Source organism: Mercenaria mercenaria, chromosome 3, assembly GCF_021730395.1.
Source record: "Mercenaria mercenaria strain notata chromosome 3, MADL_Memer_1, whole genome shotgun sequence".
NCBI classification, from domain to species: domain Eukaryota; kingdom Metazoa; phylum Mollusca; class Bivalvia; order Venerida; family Veneridae; genus Mercenaria; species Mercenaria mercenaria.
In genome coordinates this window covers 76,658,874-76,681,188 of record NC_069363.1, presented here as the reverse complement: position 1 = coordinate 76,681,188, position 22,315 = coordinate 76,658,874, and the positions used below count along the sequence as shown (strand labels likewise).

Sequence of the window (22,315 nt, the reverse complement as noted above, 5' to 3'; positions counted from 1 at the left end):
TATATGATGCAAAAAACGCGAGATGAATTTACAGGTTATTTTAATGACAATCCATTCGCCGAAGAAACTCGAGGCCGAGTAAATGCCGGAAATAATGACACGTCAAAGCGCGATGAAAAGAAACACTTCCGATCTTAATAGATAAAATTTGTACAAGGTTGTTAATAAATCTACGCGGTCGTTATAATTTCATGAAGAATTTTTGAGATACAAATGAACTAAAGCAGTTTTTTGAACCTGCCCAACGTAAAGCATGAGTACAGGGGATAATTTAAAAAGCCTATCCCCAAGCTTCAAAACAAATGTGTAATAATACCTTAGTGGATATCGCTATACAATATTGTATGAAAGGAAATAGAAATTTAGTTATATATATAAGTGAAACTTAACATATTAAAAAAGCTTTTCAAGCTTATAAATAATATTTAAACAACTTTGAAATTATAAAGACCTAATAAATTTGAAATAAAAGTTAAAACGAATAAGGATATAAATATTCATGTTTAAAAAATCTATTTAGTGAAAAGACCATTAAAGGAGATAATGAAATAGCAAACTATATAGAGATTATTTATAGATTGAGCAATACTTTGTTTAGAAAGTTCTGAAAATGGTTGAGAAGATTAAAAAAACTATTTTGATCAATGTGATATTAGGAAAAATGTCATGTTTTGAAAACATCTTTTAGTGGGAAAATACCCGTAAAGGGAATAATAAAATGGCAAATATATATAGGATATTTTATAGATTGAGCAATTATTTTGTTTAGAAAATGTTCTGAAAATAGTTGAGAAGACTTTAAAACTATTTTTGATTCAATGTGATATTAGGATAGCTGGTTCAAGACAAATGCATGGTTACTGTAAAGAATCAAATGAAGAGATTGAAAAGAAAATGGTATGTCTCCCATGACAGATATTGGCTCAACTTGAGCACTGCGCAAACTTTTCCTGGTTGCAATTAGATTGGGGCAAAGTGAATTGACCTGAGGAAACCCTGCTGTCACATAAGATCATGGCTCCTTTCATGATAGGTCAGATCACATAAAAGGGTTCCAGAGTTAGGGCCCCTGAAAGGGCCATATATTAGCTATTTTGACCTTGTTCAAATAGCAGTCATTGTGATTTGGTTTTTAACAAAACTGACAACAACTATATCACCATAAGATCTAATGAACCATTTATAAGCCCGAAGAAATATTGATATATCGCCTCGGTGTCGGTCATCTGCTTGTTGGTTAGTCATTTCCCTTCCGCTTTTGTAACTCTTGAACCTAAAGGATTTCAAAGAAACCTGACACAAATGTTTACTCATCGAAACGACGTGCAGAGCGCATTTTCGGATGGTCTCACTTCAAGGTCAAGTCACATTAGGTTCAAAGGGCATTTTCTTGTTTTGTGTGTAATTGCTCCGCATTTGCGTTGCATTACAGTGCTCTTGTTTTTATTTGGCAGATCCCTTCTTTTGTTCACTTACTATTTTTTAGCTCACCTGTTCACACTATCGTGACCAGTGGCATTTTGTGATCACCCTTCGTCCGTTCTCCGTCAACGTCAAACAATTTCTTATTGCCTGTTCACGATAGTGGTTCATTTATGATTTTATTTAGAACCAAACTTGCACACATTTGTATCACATAAGATCTCGGTCCTTTCTGAACTGGCCAGATCCCATTATGGGTTCCAGATTATGGCCTAAAGGTCCCAAAATAAGCTATTTTGACCTTGTCTGAAATACAGTTATTCATAACTTGATTTTACCAACTGGCACACAACTGTATCACCTTAAGATTTGGTTCCTTTTTGAACTGGCCAGATTCCGAATATGGGTTCCAGGTTATGGCCCTGAAGGCCAGAATTAGCTATTTTGACCTTGTCTGCTAATAGCAGCTTCATTTATTTGATTTAAACCAACTGCACACAACTTCGTACCACATTATGATTTGGCTTTACTTTCTGTCAACTGTCGAATACCTTTAGTGAGTTGCCCGCAAGCTCTTGCTTATTTTTACCTGAAATGGGCCAAATTAGCTATTTTGGACCTTGTTGAACAATTGCAGCTTCATTAGACTTGATTTTAACCAACTTGCACACAACATTTTACCACAGATCTGTTATCTTGACTGGCCAGATTCCATCATGGTTCCAGAGTTTGGCCCTTAAAGGTCACAATTGGCTATTTGGCTTTTGAAAAGCCATATAGATACTTCATTTATGGTTTTATTTGAAAAACTTCCAAAATATCTCAACAACCATAAATCTTGGATCCTGACAAATCAGATCAATCGTAGGTTCCGACTTTTTTTATATTGTATCTCCCCTGATTGTAATCAAATGGAATTAATCATAAGTACTTTAGGACTTATTTGAAATTTCCATTATTGTCATTAGTTTCGGAATGAGCCATCAGGGTAGCATAACTAAGGGCTGATTTTATGTCAAATTACCTCCTTTATTCAAATTAAAAGGGTGTTCTCGTAACCTAATAAGATACTGATCTGGATGGTTAATTTCTTCCTTGTTGTACTGTCCTCGGACTTGGATAATTTTTCTGAGACCTTCTTGTCCTCAAGTGCAACTCTAACAGTGAGCGATATAGGGCCATCATGGCCCTTTGTTTTTAATTACTTCCCTTATATGTTATTATAAATGCTTTATAACTTTTGTTATTTTGGCCCTGGGAAAAACCTAGACCATTTTTCGTGGTCAGCATGGATGTAACCCCATTTTTAGGTTATTGACATATCTGTATCTTGTAAGAATTTTTTCCTGTTTGGTTTAAATTTCCTTCAATTATGTCCTTAAGTTGCAAAGATACAGGTGAGCGAATGTAGGCCATTATGGCCTTTTATTCAATTCTGATTTTGGGCAAAAAAGATGATGATTCATTGTCAATCAATGATCGGCGTCGGTGTTGCCTGGTTAATTTATATGATTTAGGTCATCATTTTCTAACTGTCAAATATTGCTTTGAAACTTGCAACCTTGTTCACCAATAGTTGACCTGTACAAAGAAACCTAATCTCAAAACTGCTTTTTGCAAGAATTATGGACCCTTTGGACTTAGAATATCAGATTTTTGGTTAAGTTTATGTTTAGGTTAACTTTCTCATAAACTGTCAAAGCTATTGTTTTGAAACTTGTAACACTTGTTCACCATCATAAGCTTACTCTGTTCAGTGAGAATCATAACTCCATCCTGCTTTTTGCAAGAATTATGGCCCCTTTTGGACTAATGAAATATCAAATTTCTTGGTTAAGTTTTGTGTTTAGGTCAACTTTTCTCCTGAATGTTCAAAGCTATTGCTTTAAATCTCAGAGCAATATTTTGCATTAAAAGCTGATGCACAATAAGTACCGTAATCTACATTTCTTTTGTAAGATTATGACCCTTTTGAACTTAAAATCAGGGTAGGAAAATATTTCTATTAGCAGAGAAAAAAAATCAGGTGAGCATCTGCACCCGCAAGGCGGTGCTCTTGCTTAGATTTTTAGCTTGTGCCCATGGTGAGCTATTGTGATCATGCTGTGTGCGTCGTGTGTGCGTCAAGTTGTCCGTCCATCGTCAACATTTGTGTTTAAAGGACATCTCTTCCAAAACCAATGAATGGATTTTGATGAAACTTGGCCATAATGTTCCTTAGGTGGTCTTCTACCAAAGTTATTCAAACAGTTCTGCTTGGTTGCACACAGGGGCTGCCAGAGCTAAAAATAGAAAAAACTTCGAACAACATCTTCTCCTAAACCGATGGTCCGATTTTGAAATAATTTCACACAAATGGTCCTTGTCACCATCTACCAAGATTGTTCAAATTATACTGATTTGTCAAAAAACATGGCCACTTTAGGGGTGGTCACTTTTCCCGATATGTATATAGTGGAAACTTTCAAAGTCTTCTTGACTGTATGAAACTGCTTGCCCGATTTTAGAATAATTTTACACAAATGGTCCTTGTGTGACCCTCTACCAAGATTGTTCAAATTATTTTGATTTGTCAAAAAACATGGCTGCCAGAGGGTGTGGTCACTTTTCCCCAAATGTATAAAGTGGAAAAGTTAAAAATCTTCTTATGTGAAACTGCTGGCCCGATTTTAAAATAATTTCACGCAAATGTTCCTTGTGTAACCCTCTACCAAGATTGATCAAATTATTTTGATTTGTCAAAAAACATGGCAGCCAGAGGGTGTGGTTACTTTTCCCTATATGTATATAGTGGAAACTTTAAAAATCTTCTTGTGTGAAACTGCTTGCCTAATTTTAGAATAATTTTACACAAATGGTCCTTGTGTTAACCTCTACCAAGATTGATCAAATTATTTTGATTCATCAAAAAACATGGCAGCCAGAGGGCGTGGTCACTTTTCCCTTTATGTATATAGTGGAAACTTTAAAAATCTTCTTGTTTGAAACTGCAAGCACGATTTTTAAATAATTTTACACAAATGGTTCTTGTGTGATTCTCTACCAAGATTGATCAAATTATTCCGATTTGTCAAAAATCATGGCTGCCAGGGAGTGTGGTCACTTTTCCCTGTATAAATATATCTGAATCAATAATAGCTATAGCCTTGATATTTGGCGTGTGATATCAGATTTGTAATGTGTACCATAAATTTTCGAATTATTGCCCTAGGTTCAAAAGTGTGTGTAACATGTATATAATATAGGCTAACATAGAAGAAACCTAACTCTGTACTTAAAAAAAAACACACTTGAATCCTTATACACAGGTGAGCGCTTTAGGGTCAGTGACCCTCTTGTTTTTTTTAATTCGGGTCAGAAGACTGGAGGGGGTTAGAGGGGAGCCAAAGCATATGCTGTTCCCCCCCCCGCCCCCCCACTACTGTTGATGCTTATATAATTACACTGACATACTATAAGTAAAAGTTGACAGAGATGAAATTGAGGTCAGGAATGACAACTCTGTGTAAGACCTTGGTAAAGCTAATGTGATTTCTAAAGCAACAATAATATATTTATGACAAAGGAGTTTGAGGATGGTATTTATGGCATAGGGGGTTGAGGGTTGTTAACAGTGTTACACCTTCATATGAGATGGTCTCTCAAACGACATACAGACATAAAATGTAAACCCATGATTTACTGTTTGTGGTGAGAGGCTACTTGCAAAAGTGCGGAAATCTCGACGGCCATTATTCTGCTACTATTTCAGCCTCATTGGCTTAATGCATTCTAAAGTTGTGCTGGCTTGATAAATACATTGCACTTTGCACTATTACACAGGGGAATTTATATCCTCAAAAGTAAATATAGAAATAAACAGATATTTCATTGGAAAGACTTATAAAATATATTTACAGTTTAAATGTATTAAAGATTAATTTCACTTTTAGAGAAATTTGTATCTCGTATTCTGATAAGAATGTTATATATTGTCCACATACAGCTAATCATGAATATTAGTCACCTGTCGGATAGATTTTGGTTTCTACATTACTCTCCTGTTTTCTAGTTTTAGCCTTACTGACCAACCTTATGAGCCCAAACTCTCCCAGCGATGTGTATGAACACGCCCTCAAATGTTTTGGGAGCTGGGTTGACTTTGGCATCCAGATGAACGAGGCAGAACAGATAATAATTCAAGTATTCCAGAGTCTCAACAGTCCGCATCTTTTTGATTCAGCTGTAGATACACTGGTCAAAGTCTTCTCTCACCCGGACTCTCATAGGTAAACTTTTGTCTTAGTTGTGTTTTGTTATAAACCTAGGGCCTCCATGGCCTGACATTGAAACACTTTCCCGTCACATATTTGGATTCGCAGCCTCACTTGTGCTTCTCAATTCTTTCCTGTAAACAAGCCATCCAGCCAGCTTGCTGAAGGTCGATGGTTCTACCCAGGTGCCCATCTTTGCCTACAATAATGCTTGGAGGGTCAACCCGAGGTTTCCATAAACGATCAAAAGCTGGAAAGTCTATAATGGTGTTGATGTGTTAACTTTTGCTCTCGCTGGGACTCAAACCCAACACATTAGAATTTGGGAGTCTGTGAATTAAAGCAAGTGACTCCATGTAAATTTTTCTCCTGATATAGTTACTAACCTTATAGTGTTCTTAGATCGTCTGTTGGTATTCTGCATTTTTTTCAGCAGTTTCCTCAAAATATTTTTGTGAATTTTTTTCCACATAGGTAAATAATAGGAAACAGTATTCAAATCTTATATTTCGATTCAGGCTTTTTGATAATCTTTATGTAAAATGTTTTAGATACATCATCAACATTTTACTTATTAACATTGTACAAGCAAAAAGAACAGCTTTGAATGAAGGAAAACTTTTAAGGAAAAAAACCTAGGGTCATTATTCTATATTCATTTCAGGTTTCCATACACAATACAGAAGTTACTTCCCTTGGTCCTACAATTACAAGGAATGTTAAATTCAGCAATAAATGACCATGACATGGTAAGTTTTTAAAGTCGAAACTCGAAAGCACTCTTTCCCTTCATAGGAAGGGGTTTTCGTGACCCAAAGAAAATGAAATTCTTTTTTGAAAAACAATCCCAGATTCTTGATTGCTAAAAACCTAATTTGTGAAGGTATATTAAATCGTGTATCCTGGAAATGTAACATTAAACAAAAAAGAAACACCCCTAAACGGTCAGAAGTCGAAGGTGAAAGCATTAATTTTTTGTGATTTTTGACAAGTACCAGAATTATGGGATGAAAAATAGATGAATATCAGTTTATAGACGTTTTTAAAAAGCCCCTTAGTGGCTGCCCTCCGATCAGGGGGTCCCCTTTTAACTTTGCCGGGTTTGTATCATTAGGGGAAAACCATGTAAAATAAAGTGATTTGTCCATATTTTTTTCAGGTTCATGCCAGGGTTTTTGCCCAATTGTAGTACTAGCAAAAACCCCTTCCAAAAAATTTGATGTCACTATATAGTTTCAGGATACTCCCAGGATTCCCCAGATTGTAGTATATTACAAAACCCTTTTCCCATAAATTTACTGGTACATATATTCAGGATACATGCCGGGATTGCCCAGATTGTAGACTTTAGCAGAGAACCATTCTAACATAAACTTGACTGGGGCACTATATAGTTTCAGGATACATGCCAGGGTATTGCCCAGATTGTAGTATCATTAGCAGAGAGCCATTCTAACATAAACTTGACTGTGTCACTATATAGTTTCAGGATACATGCCAGGGTATTGCCCAGATTGTAGTATCATTAGCAGAGAGCCATTCTAACATAGACTTGACTGTGTCAATATAGTTTCAAAATACATCCCGGGGTATTGCCCAATTGTATATAATAGCAAGAACCTTCTAAATCTTGCTCTTTCACTTATGTTTTTCAGGATCATCCCAGGGTATTGCCCAGATTGTTTATCATTAGGGGAAACTATTCCAACATAAATTTTGACTGTGTCACTTATTTTCGGATACAGCCAGGGTTTTGCCCAGATTGAGTATCTTGTGGAAACCTTTCCAACATAATTTGACGTGTCACTATATATTTTTCAGGATACTGCCGGGGTATTCCCCAGATTGAGTATCATTAGGGGAGAACCTTTCCAACATAAACTTGACTGTGCACATAGTTTTCAGGATCATGCCGGGTATTGCCCAATTGTAATCATTAGGGGAAAAAACCTTTCCAACTAAACTTACTGTGTCACTATATAGTTTCAGGATACATGCCAGGGTATTGCCCAGATTGTAGTATCATTAGCAGAGAACCATTCCAACATAAACTTGACTGTGTCACTATATAGTTTCAGGATACATGCCAGGGTATTGCCCAGATTGTAGTATCATTAGCGGAGAACCATTCCAACATAAACTTGACTGTGTCACTATATGTTTTCAGGATACATGCCAGGGTATTGCCCAGATTGTAGTATCATTAGTGGAGAACTATTCCAACATAAACTTGACTGTGTCACTATATTTTTCAGGATACTGCCGGGGAAATTGCCCAATTGTATTTATTAGCAAGAACCTTTTTCCAACATATACTTGACTCTTTCACTATATGTTTTCAGGATACATGCCAGGGTATTGCCCAGATTGTAGTTTCATTAGCAGAGAACCATTCCAACATATACTTGACTCTTTCACTATATGTTTTCAGGATACATGCCAGGGTATTGCCCAGATTGTAGTATCATTAGCAGAGAGCCATTCTAACATAGACTTGACTCTTTCACTATATGTTTTCAGGATACATGCCAGGGTATTGCCCAGATTGTAGTTTCATTAGCAGAGAACTATTCCAACATAACTTGACTCTTTCACTATATTTTTTCGGATAAGCCGGTTTGCCCAGTTTGTAGTATCATTACAAGAGCCATTCAAACTAACTTGACTGTGTCACTATATATTTTCAGGATACATGCCAGGGTATTGCCCAGATTGTAGTATCATTAGCAGAGAGCCATTCTAACATAGACTTGACGGTCACATTATTTTCAGGATACATGCCGGGGTTTTCCCCGGGATTGTAGTATCATTAGCGAGGCCATTCAACATAGACTTGACTGTGTCCTATTATTTTTCAGGATACAGCCGGTATTCCCCAATTGTATACATTAGCAAGGCCTTTCCCAACATATACTTGACTCTTTCGCTTATTTTTTAGGATACAGCCGGGGTATTGCCCAATTGATATATTAGTGGAGAACAATTTTACTTTAATTTGCCTATTGTAGTTCATTTAATTTAGAGTGACTTTAAACATTCTTGCTGGTCTCTTAATTTTCAGGATAATCCAGGGTTTCCCCAATTGTAGTATCTTTAGCAAGAACCTTTCTAAACAAAAACTTGCTGTGTTCTTTTTTTTTTCGGGAACATGCCAGGGTATTGCCCGTTTGTAGTATCATTATGGAGAACCATTTAACAAAATTTGACTGTGCTCTTTATATTTTCAGGATACTTCCAGGCATTCCCCCAGATTGTAGATCTTAGCAAGAACCACACAAAATGATTATAGACTGTCATGTGGGAAGACAAAAAACAAGAAGTCAGATATACAGAAACTCATTAGTCTAGTTTTGGTATGACTTCTTCTGGTAAAATCTGAGAAAAGCTTGTATAAAAAATGAAAATAAAATGCCTCCTCCCCTTTGGGGTCGGGAAAAAGAATTGTTTTTTTTGTTGCCAGTCTTTTGATGCGTGGTTACTAGATCTTTTTGGGTTTTTTCATTAACCCTTGGAAAAACTTTGTAAAGGGGGGTAAAAATTTTTACTGAATTTGTCTTAGCCAAATGGGGGCCCCCAATTTGTTTTGCTGTCAATACCTCAGGGGTTATTTGGGTTTTTTTTCAATCACGGGGGGGAAAACATTTTGGGAAAAAGGGGGTCAAACTTCACTGGATGATTATCTTTAGCCAATGGAGGACACCAATTGTTGTGCTGGTCAATACCTCAGAGGTTGACTATTTGGTGTTTATTCAATCACTGGGAAACACTTTGGTCAAGCGGGTCAAACTTCACTGGATGATTATCTTTAGCCAATGGAGGACCCCAAATTGTTTCGTGGTCAGTCCCTCAAGGTCAAGTTACAGACACTTAAGAGGGAAAAAATTTCCCCATCAATAATGGTGGGCCCTCGCCCTTTCCCGGGGGATGATGCTTGGTGAGGTCAGCTGAGGGTCAGTATGACAAGGGTGTTATGACCACAAAAAGTACTGATATCTTCAAGGATATTTTCCATTTTGGTAATTGATTAATACAATATTTTAAGACTTTTTTATATTTTTAAACAACCACCGCTTACCAATGGGGAGGGCCCCAAATTGGGATCAGGGGTCATTTTTGCCCCTTGGGGGGGCAGTATGTTCCCTGTTCTTTTGATAAAAGACATTGTCCCTTTAAAATTATCATTTCCCCTCTCCCTTGATTCATGGGGGGAAGTTGGCAGTTATTTCAGAGAACAGGTTTTACTGGACGAACCAAGAACACTTATTTCGGTTAACTGCCGTGTTAAAAAACTAAAATACGTTAAAAGGCTTTAAAAAACCCAAAAACAAACAAAACAATCAAATCTATTATTAACGAAAGTCTTGCACTGGAAACCCTTTTAAATGGTGGGGCCTCAACCTAAAAAATTTTTTTAAGATATTGCCTATGTTCAGTCGGGGACCTATGTTTATTTTTGGAGTCATCCTTTAAAGGTCAATTGCACGTGACCTTTTAAAGGAAATCATTTAGGGTTCAGAAACTAGAGAATGCTTTGGTATACAATGATTCCCTGTGGTCAGTAGATGACCCTGTTGTTTTGGGGGTCAGCATATCAAAGATCATGGCTGCAGTGACCCAGAGACTGAAAATGTTTTTCGCTTCGTAATTTGAAAACACTTTGGGCTGTTTCCAAAATTTAATGGATTATTGCCTGTGGTCGGGGGATAAAGCTGTTGTTTTAGGGGTCAATACAAAAAAGGTCAAGGTCCAGTGGAAACCTAAGGTATTAATTGATAAAAAGTAAAAACTTTGCAAACGCTGAATTGGATCTGAATTTTTTTTTTTCTTTGTTTAAAAAGAATGGTATTTTGTTATCCCCCTTTTTCACAGAAAGACATGCCCGAGGATATGACTTCTTGCAGCTGGAACTGCATTCACTCAAAAGTGTTCTTATTTTTTTGCCTTTATTTTTAAAAATTTTTCAAGTATACCAGGCATTACCCTGTATGAAACAGTAGAGTAGCCTTCCCCTTCTGGTTTACTCGAAGTTTCAATACATACATGTATAATCAATACAACGAGGGGCCACATAGCCAATGTTAAGCTCTTACAAAAAACCATTTGCCCCGACGATTTCGAAACTTCTCTTGGCTGTAAAATTTTTTATGTGGGGAAAGCAACAAGCTGGCAACAGGGGGTTTTGGGTTCCCCCTTTGAATCTTAAAGGGGCACCTCTAGGTTGAGGGTAGTTTGTAAGGTGTCAGTCGCCCCTTTTAAATAATCCCGGGAGAACCCCTGGGTTCTTCTTTCAATCATTAAAATTTTAAAATTGCTACATTTTGTGGGTTTTGACTTTAAAATGGCAAGAAAGAGGAAATCTAATAAAAGGATCGAATGTAAAATAATGGTCCTCCAGGGCTGGTGTAGTTCCAAAGGTGCCAGCCCACACCCTTATAATCCCGGGGGGGGGAAAACCAAGGTCTTCTTCCACTTTAAAACCCGGGAAAAGCACTATATACCTATTTTGGCCCCATGTGACTAAAACCCAAACAGCAGAACTCTGTACATACATTGAAGGGCTATATAGGGGCTTCGAGGGGAATTGGTATTTTTGCTCTCATGCCATGTATACCAGGACCAGAAAAGGGTACTATACTTCCTCGTAGGCATGGGTTTTCCCTGGATATTCAGCACGGGCCCGGGTAATTTAATCAAGTTAGGTAATGTGCGGGAGGGATAGTCACATGGCACAGCACAATATTCCATTGAGGCAGCACTATAAATTTGGACATTGTGCGCACTGCAACAAGTAGAAACCGTTGTTTATATGATCAAAAAATTGTTAAAAAGGAAGCTGAGAACAAACACATACACACAGAAATGCATTGTTACATTTTTTAATGAATATTTCGACTTTTTGAGCAGTTAATTTTGTTTATATATAAAGACATAATGAGTACAAAACAGATGAAACTGTCTATTTAACATAATAGCAAAGTAAACATAATATTTGTTGTGTAAGGTAGGCACAAGTTGGGGTTGATTTTTAAATTAAAAATAAAATACATGTATTCACTTTCTTGGCAATACCTTGACTAACAACTAACCCTATTTTCTAAACAATATTATAACAAACAATTTGTTTTCTTATAAATTGAACACGATGAATCAGGTCAAACATCTATATTAGCATCCGTGCAGTAGTACTAAAAATGTTCTTTTTAGAGTGCATCACTTATTTTCCTGCTTTTCTTTGCACTACGGGTTATATTCTTTTGAGGAACTGTTAATGCAGTGGGAAAATTTCTGGGGAAATTTTTTACGAATTGTATCTGAAAAATCCCGGGGCAACCCCAGTTAATTTTAAATTGTGAATCTAGTTGGGTTTCTTCTTCACCCTGCATTCTTGAACTTTAAAAGTAATCTACCAAGTCATACTTTTTTTTTTCAAAATTTCTTTTAAATGTAAAAAAGCGCCCTGATTTATGGGGGCAGCATTGATATATCCTTTTCTTAAATCAAGCTTTCATCCATTTGGGAAATTTTTCAAAATGTTTTCCATTGACTATACTTTAGCATCTACATATTGTTTTTTTTGTACATTTTTTTTTTGCACGAAATTAAGAGAATTGTGTAAAAACTAAAGCATCCATAGTCGTTTTTCTTGTTCGAAACATTGTCCTAGAAATTTTAGCGTGTTTCTGGGTGACCGGGGTTTTTTTTTGATTGATGGTTGTGACAAGGGGGTGAGGGCCTGATGTTTTTCTGCAGCTCCTAAGGTACTGTGGGTCTTGTTTTAGGAAAGAATAAGGCAGAGAGTAAACAACACCCCAAATCCATCCGGGCTCATTTATTGATCCCTTTCCACATTTTTTTTGGGAAGACTAAACTTTTGTCTTATTTTCTTGTGGAAACACAGTTTTTTCCACCGCAGAATCAAACAAAATGCAGTGGATACTGTTGTTCTTCAGCCTTTGGGTTGATTCCGAGAACCCAGCCTAAGACTCTTTTTGCAATAATTACAAGACATGCGGGTTCCAAAATGTAAAATCTACAAGTTTCAGTATTCCTCAGTAAAAACCCTTGTTCCTATTATTCCCCCATAAAAACAATGCGATGCAAGTTTTAGTCTTCCGATGAACACGAACTCAACTGCTGAAAAAAAGGCTAGTGCCAGGGGATACAGTATTGTTTGGGGAAAATGTTTTTAGAGTTCCCGAGCTAGTGAGACTAAGGGGGGTGTTAAAAGCTGCATGTGAGTTTTCTAAACTTTTTCCCGCTGGCCGTTGTTCAGAAGGAAAATATAAAGCTCAGTTTCGGTGCACCATTTATTTTCATAAGGTATTTTTGACTTAAAACTTTTCTTGTACAAAATGTTAAAGTTGGCAGTAAAAGAAAACAAGTGAGAAATAAATTTTTTTTGATGGGTAAGGTTTTTTCCTTATCCCCCCAAAATTTTTTCCTTAACTCCACCCAAAATATCAATGGGGATATAAAGAAGTGCTCCCCCCTCACTTTGTATGATGATTTTCAGGATTTCTAGAAGTTTGTGTTTTTTGAAGATAAATTTCCCTGCATCGGGTTTTTTCCCTGTTTTAATGTGGAATTTTCTTGTCTAACACAGTTCTGTAATGCAAAAGCAACAATTCAAACATCAAAAAATTTGTTTTCTTGCCATTCATTTGAGCTTTTTTCTGTATAAAATAAAAAAATACGTTTTAAAAAGAAACTTAAAAGACCCATCACACTGAGGGTTGATAAATTTTTTTAAAAATCATTTTCAAAAGGGAGTAACACGTAATTTTTGGGAGTTTAAACTAAACATCAGACATCTTTCACAATGAAGAATTTCTCCATTCATTTTCCTGTACTGACCTTTCTTACTGCCCACTGCACAACAAAACATCCTTAGTCTTACAATATCTTTTCATTCTTCTGTAGGCCAGCCCCCTATGCTTTTTTACTAACCATTGAGCTTTAAAGGGCCATGTTTACAGGGGGAATCTAAAACAAATTTTGTCATAAACTCCGGGAAATTTCCTGTTTTTTTAGGGGGGGCCTTTTTTTTTGGGGTAAAGCCCTAGCGTTTAAAGGGGGAATTTTGGCATTATGTTCTTCACATACTCTGTCCCCACAACTTTAAAGTTTGTTTTTCCTTTTTTAAATTAAAGAAATGTGAAGGGGAAAGGGAGGATCTGCCCTCACACATTGTAGAAACAGTAGCCAGGAATGTTGTTTCATCTTGTCATCAAAGATTTTTTACCCAGGCTGCCACTCGACCATTCTGTATTATATTAAGTCGAGTCGCAAGGGTGTATCAAAAACTAGGGGAGTACTCTTTTTTGTGTTTCCCTTCAGAGGGCCCAAAATATACATGGAAAAGGGGTTGAGAAAATTTTACTAAGTAATTCCCAAGTTTCCCCAACATTATCCCTCCTCCTCTTCAAGCCCTTTTTTTTTTCCCTTTGGGCCCTTTAGTTTGTCACCTTTGGGCTCTTGAGACATTCAAAAATAAAAAACAGTGAAATTTTTACACAGCTGCACAAAAAGCAGCTTGTTATTGATTCTGCAAACTAAAATTTTCACCAGAGCTACAGAGGAAATCACATCTGTTTGTGCTCTACATTATTTCTTTCCGTATTTTCAAGCACTTTTTTTTTTAAAAAAAGCCTTTTATTGAGGTTAATAAACTTTTTTTTTTTCATTTTAACACACTATACTGTACTCTTTTAATATGCATGGGGGACTTATTATCATGGATTTTCGGTTAAAAAGCGTTGTGACAAATAAATTTCATATATTTTATTTTCAAAAGTTCATTTTCCCCTTTAATAGCTTTTTTGACCAACCCCACATAGGCCGTCCGGGGGAAAACCCAACATAGTGGGTTTGCGACCACGGATCCAGCCCCGCCTGCGCATCGGCAGTCTGGTCGGGATCCTGCTTTTCGCAAACATTTTCTCCAATTCCAATGGGTTTTTAAAAGGAACAGGGGACCCGCCCAGACTGCGCGGATGCGCAGGGGGGGCGGATCCATGCGGTCGAAAACCCACTATTTGGTTTTCTCATGGCACGGCTCTATTTGTTTACATAAAGAAAGATTTTGCCTAGGAAACATTTTACATTTAGAAATTACCCTTAAAATAAAATTAAATGTGCAAATTGTTTCACCTACCTTGAAATTATTATATCCATAAACTTTTACTCTGTTTTTTTTTGTCTTGAGTTGTCCATTCCATAAAAAAGATGAGTGATAAAAAGGGAAACAGATTTTAAGTCTTTTTGTGGGAAAATTTTTTATATAAATTTTCCCTTTGGGTTTTTTTTTTTAACAAAAAGGGGAATTAATTCACTTAATTGTTTAGATAAGAAATTTTGCTGTGTATTTTCCATAACGAATCGGATCTAGTTTTTGAGTTAGTGGTTTTTTAGCTTTGTGGTTTAAAAAATATTCTGAAAATTAAGGGTCGACATAACAGTGAAAAAAACACACATGCCCCTTCATTATGATTTTTTTCTAATTTTTTAATTTTCAGTCAATAATACTAAAAGGTTGAAAACATAATTGTATTGTTTAACTTTTGCCCCCTGGTGCAAATGTTTGCTTTCAACCAGTGAACCCAAAATCAAAATTTAGTTTCTTTAATTTTTAGTGACCCCCCAAAAAACAGAGGATTTTCCTATTGAATAAAAAACTAGTCCATTTTTACTTTAAAATCTTGGTTTTAAGGATTGGGCCCTTTAAAATAATGTTTTAAAAAATGTTTTGCTTGGTTATTCTTAAAAATTTTTAGAGGTTATTCACTTTGAATGAAGAAATTTCTTTCTAAAAATTTAACAATTTCCAATTTTTTTTACAATTTAAAAATCAATAAAAGTCTTGAAAAAAAATAAAACTTTTCTAAAAAAAGGGAAAAAGGAAAATTGTTTTTTGTCCATTGGGGCTTAAACCTACGCTCCTCCTCCCCCCTCCCCCCTTAACATTTTAGTAAATAGGTTTTGGTAGGAATTGAATTTTTCTTTAAAAAGGGGTCTCTATTTTGGGCTAAAACCTTAACACACTTTTATTCCCTTTTGTCAAGAGGATCTTGTTTATAACAATAAAAAAGGTTTTTTTTTTGTTATAAATTATTTGGTTTTCCTCCTGTTCCCAAGGGGAGATTTGGCAAAATATTTTGGCAAAAAGAAGGAGAGCTAAAAATAGATCCATTTTGGGTTGTATGACCCTTTCTGTTTGGGTTTTAAAACTTGGATTTAAATTTTTTTTAATGATACCCAAAACGATATAAAATACTGTCAACATTTTATTAGATGATATGAAAAAATTTTTTTATAAAATTAAAAAAATAATGTAAATTAGTATTTGAATCAGGCCTCTATAGCAAAATCAAGAGCCCTCGAGCCAAAGGGTGACTATTTTGACATCCCATCCGGGGTCTGTCCGTCCCGGGGGCTTCTGTCGTCCGAAATGGTGGTCCTTGTCCGCGTCCGCCCACTTTCCTTTAAACAAAATCTCCTCCTAACAAACCAAAACCAATTTTTCGAAACTCACAGGGACGTTCCTTGGGGGTCCTCTTTGAAATTGTTCAAATAATTGAATTCCTACAGAACTTGGGTTTCCCCGGGAACCAAAAGGAAAAAATTTAAAAAACTTTTTGCCCGAAACCCCAGATATAGGGGTTTTTTATTTTGGGATGAGCTCATCTAGTGGTCCTCTACCAAAATTGTTTTAAAAATCCCCCAGGGGTCAAATAGGGGCCCGCCGGGGGTCACATGGGTTTACATTGACTATATAGGGAAAAATTGAAAATCTTTTTGTCCAAAACCCCCAAGGGGTAGAGCCAATATTTAGCAGTAACAAACCCCCTGGTCCTTATGCATTTGTTCAAAAGGCCATTTTTAATAGGCCCGCCCCGGGGGGCCCAAATTTTTCATAGAGTTATTGGAAAAAAACTTTAAAAAAATTTGTCGAACCGCAAATCTAGGCCTTTGATATTTGGCAGTAATTTCCTTTTGGGCCCCTCCAAGATTGTTCAAAAATTACCCTGGGGTGAAAAAGGCCCCACCCCCCGGGGGGCCCAGTTTTTTCATAGACTTGAATGGGGAAAAAATTTAAAAAGTTCTTGTCGAAACTAAGGGGAAACTTTTAATTGGTATTTTCATTCCTAGTAAACCTCTAAAAAAAGTTATTCAAATTATCCCCCCAATATAAAAACCCCACCCAAAGGTCCCAATTTTACATGCTTATTAGGAAAAAAAACAAAAATCCTTTTAAATTTAAGGCTTTGTTTGGATGTACTTGCCTATGGTTCCCCAAAAAGATTGTTCAAATTGTCCCTGGGTGAAAAGAGGCCCACCCCGGGGGTCATTGTACGAGTTCTATAGAAAGAAACTTAAAAAATTTCTGATCATTTTTCCTAGACTGTTTTAATATAATTTTTCCTACCCCAAGTAATTTGGGGGCACTTTTTACTTGACCTTGACCACTGAAATCGTGACCTACTGACCCACGTTTTCGTTTTTTAAATTTCGTAAAGAAAAATTTGAACCACCTTAAATTTTTTTATCGATTTTTAAAATCAAATTGAATATCTTAATCGACCCTTTTGACTTACTTTCTTTTTTTGTCACCAAGCCAAAGTCACAAGGTGACTATATGACCGGTCATTTTCCGGTGTCATCGGCTCCATCATGCGACGGCGTCGTGCGGGGTCCGAACATTTGCATTTGAACACCTGAGGGGACTTTTTTGGGTCCAATCTTTATAACTTTTTCTGAATATTAGTCTTAGTCTCAAGGGCAAATTAGAAAACTGGGGCATGTTGGATCAAAAAATAGGTCTAGGCCGGTCAAAGGGGAAAAACTTTTGAACACTTAAGGCCACAGTTGTGACCCAAAATTAAAAAAATTGGTCAAATGATGTCTTTAGATTTTTGGTCATATTTAATTGGGGCATGTGGGGCCAAAAAAGGACACCCCCTCAATCAAAGGGAAAAACTTGTGAACACTCTAGAGGCCCCAATTTGACCCCAAAACTTTTGATACTTTGGGCAGAATTTTTGCCCTTTATGACTCTAGGACAATTAACTGGGCCCTGTGTATTCAAAAATCCAGTAGGCTGATCAAAGGAAAAGCGGGGGAAACCTTTAAGGGCCCCGTTGTACCCCGGGGTTTTGAAAATTGGTCAGAAATGATTTCTTTATGATTTTAGTCAAATTCGAATCTGGGTCAGTGTGATCAAAAAATAGGCACCCAGTCAAATCAAAGGAAAAAAACTTGTGAACACTCTAGAGGGCCCCAATTTTGACCCAATCTTTTTATACCGCAGAAAGTTTCTTTATATCTCTAGATCAAATTGAAACGGGGCATGTGGGTAAAAAAACTAGGTCCTAGGGCCGTTCAAAGGGAAAAATTGTGAACCTCAGAGGCACTTTCCCCAAGCGCAGAACATTCACGTCATGGAAGGGAAAATATGTCCTTTTCTGGGGCAAAAGTATATTTTCACTTGACCTATTTGCGACACATGACTGACTTGAGGAGGGGCCCTTTGAAAGAGAACAAAAACCGATCCACGTCGGTTGAACTGATATTGGGGTTTGGGCCTTTCTCGGGGAACCGGGGTTTGAGATCGGCGGAAAACCCGCCTGAATGACCTGGAAACATCTTCGGTATCACCAACTGGGACTTGTCAACAACGGGATGAGGACTTCTAGATGCAACACTTTGGGCAAGGAGTCCTCGGTGGAACAACGCATGTCAATGCAGAAAAATTGGGGTCGGGGCCCCATGACACCCCCAAATCGACACCGGATTTGCCATCCCCCGAGAGTTTTTGTTTTGTCAAATTTCTGTTTTACCCAGCTGGTTTCGTGACAGAAAGAGACTGTCGATGCCGGGGGACGGGGAATTTGGGGACACATTGGCCCCTGCAGATGGATCAACCAGACTTTTTTTTAACCCTTAGAAGACGAACCGTAGACTCAAATAGGCAGAAACATAATACATGGGAACAAAAAATTAGTTTTTAAATAGATTCGTCAAAAGCCAGGGGTATCGAGCTGTACTGAGACGACCAGTTAAGAAGTCTATAAATAACTTTGACGATTAAAACGTAGGATCACCAACTTTTGATTAAATCAACTTGACGAATAACAACGTAGACAAATAAATGAATGTAAAAAACTTAAAGACGTAAATTTTAGAAAGTAACAACTAAGAAGACTAAACCTTTGATAAAACCCCCAGAGGAGGGTTCCTTTGGGGGCGGGATAAATAAACTTACACACACACCTAGAGGCCCAGTTTGACCCAATATTTTTGAAACATAGCAGAACAAGTCTTTGATTTCTGGGCAAATTTGAAACTGGATCTGTGGGGGCAAAAAATAGGTCACCCCATCAAATCAAAGGGAAAAACTTGTTAAACTCTAGAGGGAACAATTTTTTACTCAATCTTTTTGATCTTGGTCGAAGTTTTTCTTTTGATCCTAGACAAAATTTAAACTGGGTCTGTGTGGTCAAAAACTGGCCTAGGGCCGCAAAGAAAAAGCTTGGAACATCTAGAGGCCAACCGTTGTGACCAAAAATTTATGAAACTTGGTCAAACATTGTCTTAATGATTTTTGATCAAATTCGAAACGGGCATGTGGAATCAAAAATAGGGCGAGTCCAAACAAAGGGAAAAAAAATTTTGAAAATTGAGGCCATTATTTATGAAACTTGGGCAAAGTTTGTCTTAATGATTTGTAGATCAAATTTGAAACGGGTCCCTTTATCAAAAGCTAGGTCAGTAGCCAGACAGGAAAAGCTTGTAACACCTAGAGGCAACGGGTGTGACTCAGTATTTATGAAAATTTTTCAGAATGATTTTTTTATGATTCTAGATAAAGTTCGAATCGGGTCGAGATTAACCTGTTGGCGATATGGGCCAACATGGCCCTCTTGTTTTTAAATCAGCATGGAAATTTGGACCCCATGTAGAACTTTTGATACAATTTCAATACGGGTTTTTAAAAATTTTTAACCCTACCTACTGACCTCTTTCTTTTTTTTGAAGACACAAAGGAGATTTGGGGCCACCTTAAAATTTTTTAACAGATTTCTTTACTTATCTTGAAAATCTTTACCAGACCCTCATTACTTTTTGTTTTTTTAGAAAGCTTAGCAAGTTTTTTAACCAAACAATTAAACCAGTGACGATATAGGGGCCCTCAGGCCCTCGGGGTTTAAAAAAGTGTTAGATAAGGCTTCACTCTTTGAAGACCAGAGTCTTCTTTTCCAGTTCTAGGGGGATGGTGGCAGGGCCTAATAGGAGGAGGGAAATTGTGCTGTGACATCTAAACAGAGGGAAAATTTCTTTGTTAAAAAACAGTATTTTCAAAACAGAAGATGACTTAAAATCATTGTCTTTTTATAAATGAAAAAATAACCCCGACAAACATTTCAATTTTTCAAAAAAAAAGGAGGTCGGAAAATGATTTTTGGGGGAAAAAGGCCCAATAGAAACGCTGGGGGAAAATTCTTTTTCCCATTTTGTAACGTCTTTGTAAATTAACCCCTCAAACGAAACCCATGTAATATAAGCTGTTTTAAAAGGGGTTTACTCTAGAGACGTTCTTGCTCTAACTTTTTTTTCAGACAAGTTTGTGGAAATTTACAATAATATTGTGATAAGGTACATGGGTTTTAGGATAATAAGATATTAGTACTTAACAATGATTTATGACAGTTGATATCAGGATAATTTACAACTATTTTAGGATTATTAACATTTTTCTCAGGATTATTTATAATTATTTGTGGATAATTTCCAGTAATTTCAGGATAATTTACACTTATTTCAGGATAATTTACAGTATTTTGAGGATAATTTGCTAATATCTCAGGATAATTTACATTTATTTCAGGATAATTTACAAGACCTGGAACCAGAGAAGTACCAGCTTCTTCTGCCCATGTTCCAGCCTGTTTACCTAGGCTTGATAGAAAACCTTTTGATCAAAGTACAGTACCCATCTGACGAGGTTTATGAAACCTGGTCTGCAGGTAACCATACTTGGATCTTTTTTACCTCTACTATTCGAAGAATTGTCTACTTATTTATCACCCTGCGTGGGGGGTCACACCTTGGTTAAAATTTGGGATGCAATACAACAGCACATTTAAAGGGATATACTTTTTTAAATTATTAGTCCCCTTTTACCTTGGTTGAAGAAAAACCCTTTTTATCTTGTTTTGGGGTTTTCGTCGTTCTGTCATTCCGTCATTTTCTCGGTCTGTACTTTCGTGTCCGGGGGCCTAAAAATCTTTTACCATGAAGGATTTTAAAAATTTTCTTTTCACAAATGTCCCCATTAGAAAAAATGTCATGCGCCCAAAACCGGACCCCCCAGTTAAAGGTCAAGGTCACAATTTAAGGGCAAAGGTCAACAGGCTTTTTTTCCCTTCCGGGCCCAAAATCCCCATCCATGAAGGGGTTTTTTAAATCACATGGGACAATTTTCCCCCAGATGTACTGCACAACTTTTAGACCCCTAGCTCAAAGGTCAAGGTCACACTTTGCAGTCAAATGTAAACATGGCATGAACAGGGGCGTTTCGTGTCCGGTCCCCTAACTCTTTCATCCATGAAGGGGTTTTAATAATACTTGGCAAAATTTTTCCCCATGAAACCACATTTGTGCGCAAAAAAACCCCCTGCCCTAGCTCAAAGGTCAAAGGTCACAATTGGAGGGCAAAGGTCAAAAAGGCTTTTTTTTCCCGTCTGGTCCATAAACCTCCCCTCCGTCAAGGGATTTTAATATCACTTGGGGACATTTTACCTCATAATAAGATGATTTCATGCCAAATTTCAGACCCCAGCTCAAAGGGCAAAGGGCACAATTAGCATCAATGTAACATGAATGAAAAAAGTCGTTTCCCTTTCTGGGCCCTAACTGGTCATTCATTAAGTGATTTCAGTATTTCTGGGCCCGATGTTCCCCCGATGAGACAACATGTCATGCCAAACCCCGGGGCCCTTTCTCAAAGGTTAAGGTACTATTGGGGGGGCAAAAGGTCAATAGGCTTTTTTAGCTCACCTGTCCCCATGGGACAGGGGGGAGCTTTTGTGATCGCCCTCGTCCCTCCACAATTTCTTTTCTGCCGATGAGGTTTCATTTTGATTTTATTTTAACCAAACTTGCACACAACTTGTATCACCATAAATCTCGGGTTTCCTTTTTTAACGGCCAGATCCCATTATGGGTTTCCCGAGTTTGGCCCCTGAAAGGGCCCAAAATTTTCTATTTTGACCCCTTTTCTGCAAATAGCAACTTTTTTTTGATTTGTTTTTTTCCCAAAATGGCACAAACTTGTATCACCCTAAATCTCGGTTCCCCTTTTTGAACGGCCGATTCCATTATGGGGTTTCCAGAGTTTTGGCCCCCGAAAGGGCCCAAAATTTGCTATTTTGACCTTGTCTGCACAATAGCACTTCATTTATGATTTGATTTTAACCAAACTTGCACACAACTTTTATCACCACAAAAACTTGGTTCCCTTTTTTGAAACCCCCATTTCTTCATGGGGTTCCCGAGTTATGGCCCCTTAAAAGGGCCAAAATTTGGGTATTTTTGGGTTTTTCAGCCATATAGAGACTTCATTATGGTTTTATTGAACAAAC

At 37.1% G+C, this 22,315-nt stretch overlaps 1 protein-coding gene across 1 annotated transcript in view; it reads left to right on the top strand.

Moving 5' to 3' along the window:
* LOC123525673 (importin-13-like) overlaps positions 1–22,315 on the top strand; it is an 89,814-nt gene that overhangs the window by 20,552 nt on the left and 46,947 nt on the right. Inside the window, exons 9-13 of the mRNA XM_053539771.1 lie at positions 5,474–5,690; positions 6,340–6,424; positions 7,076–7,177; positions 8,107–8,208; positions 20,497–20,698. Coding sequence (XP_053395746.1) covers positions 5,474–5,690; positions 6,340–6,424; positions 7,076–7,177; positions 8,107–8,208; positions 20,497–20,698 — 708 coding nt within the window. The remainder of the gene's footprint in view (positions 1–5,473; positions 5,691–6,339; positions 6,425–7,075; positions 7,178–8,106; positions 8,209–20,496; positions 20,699–22,315) is intronic.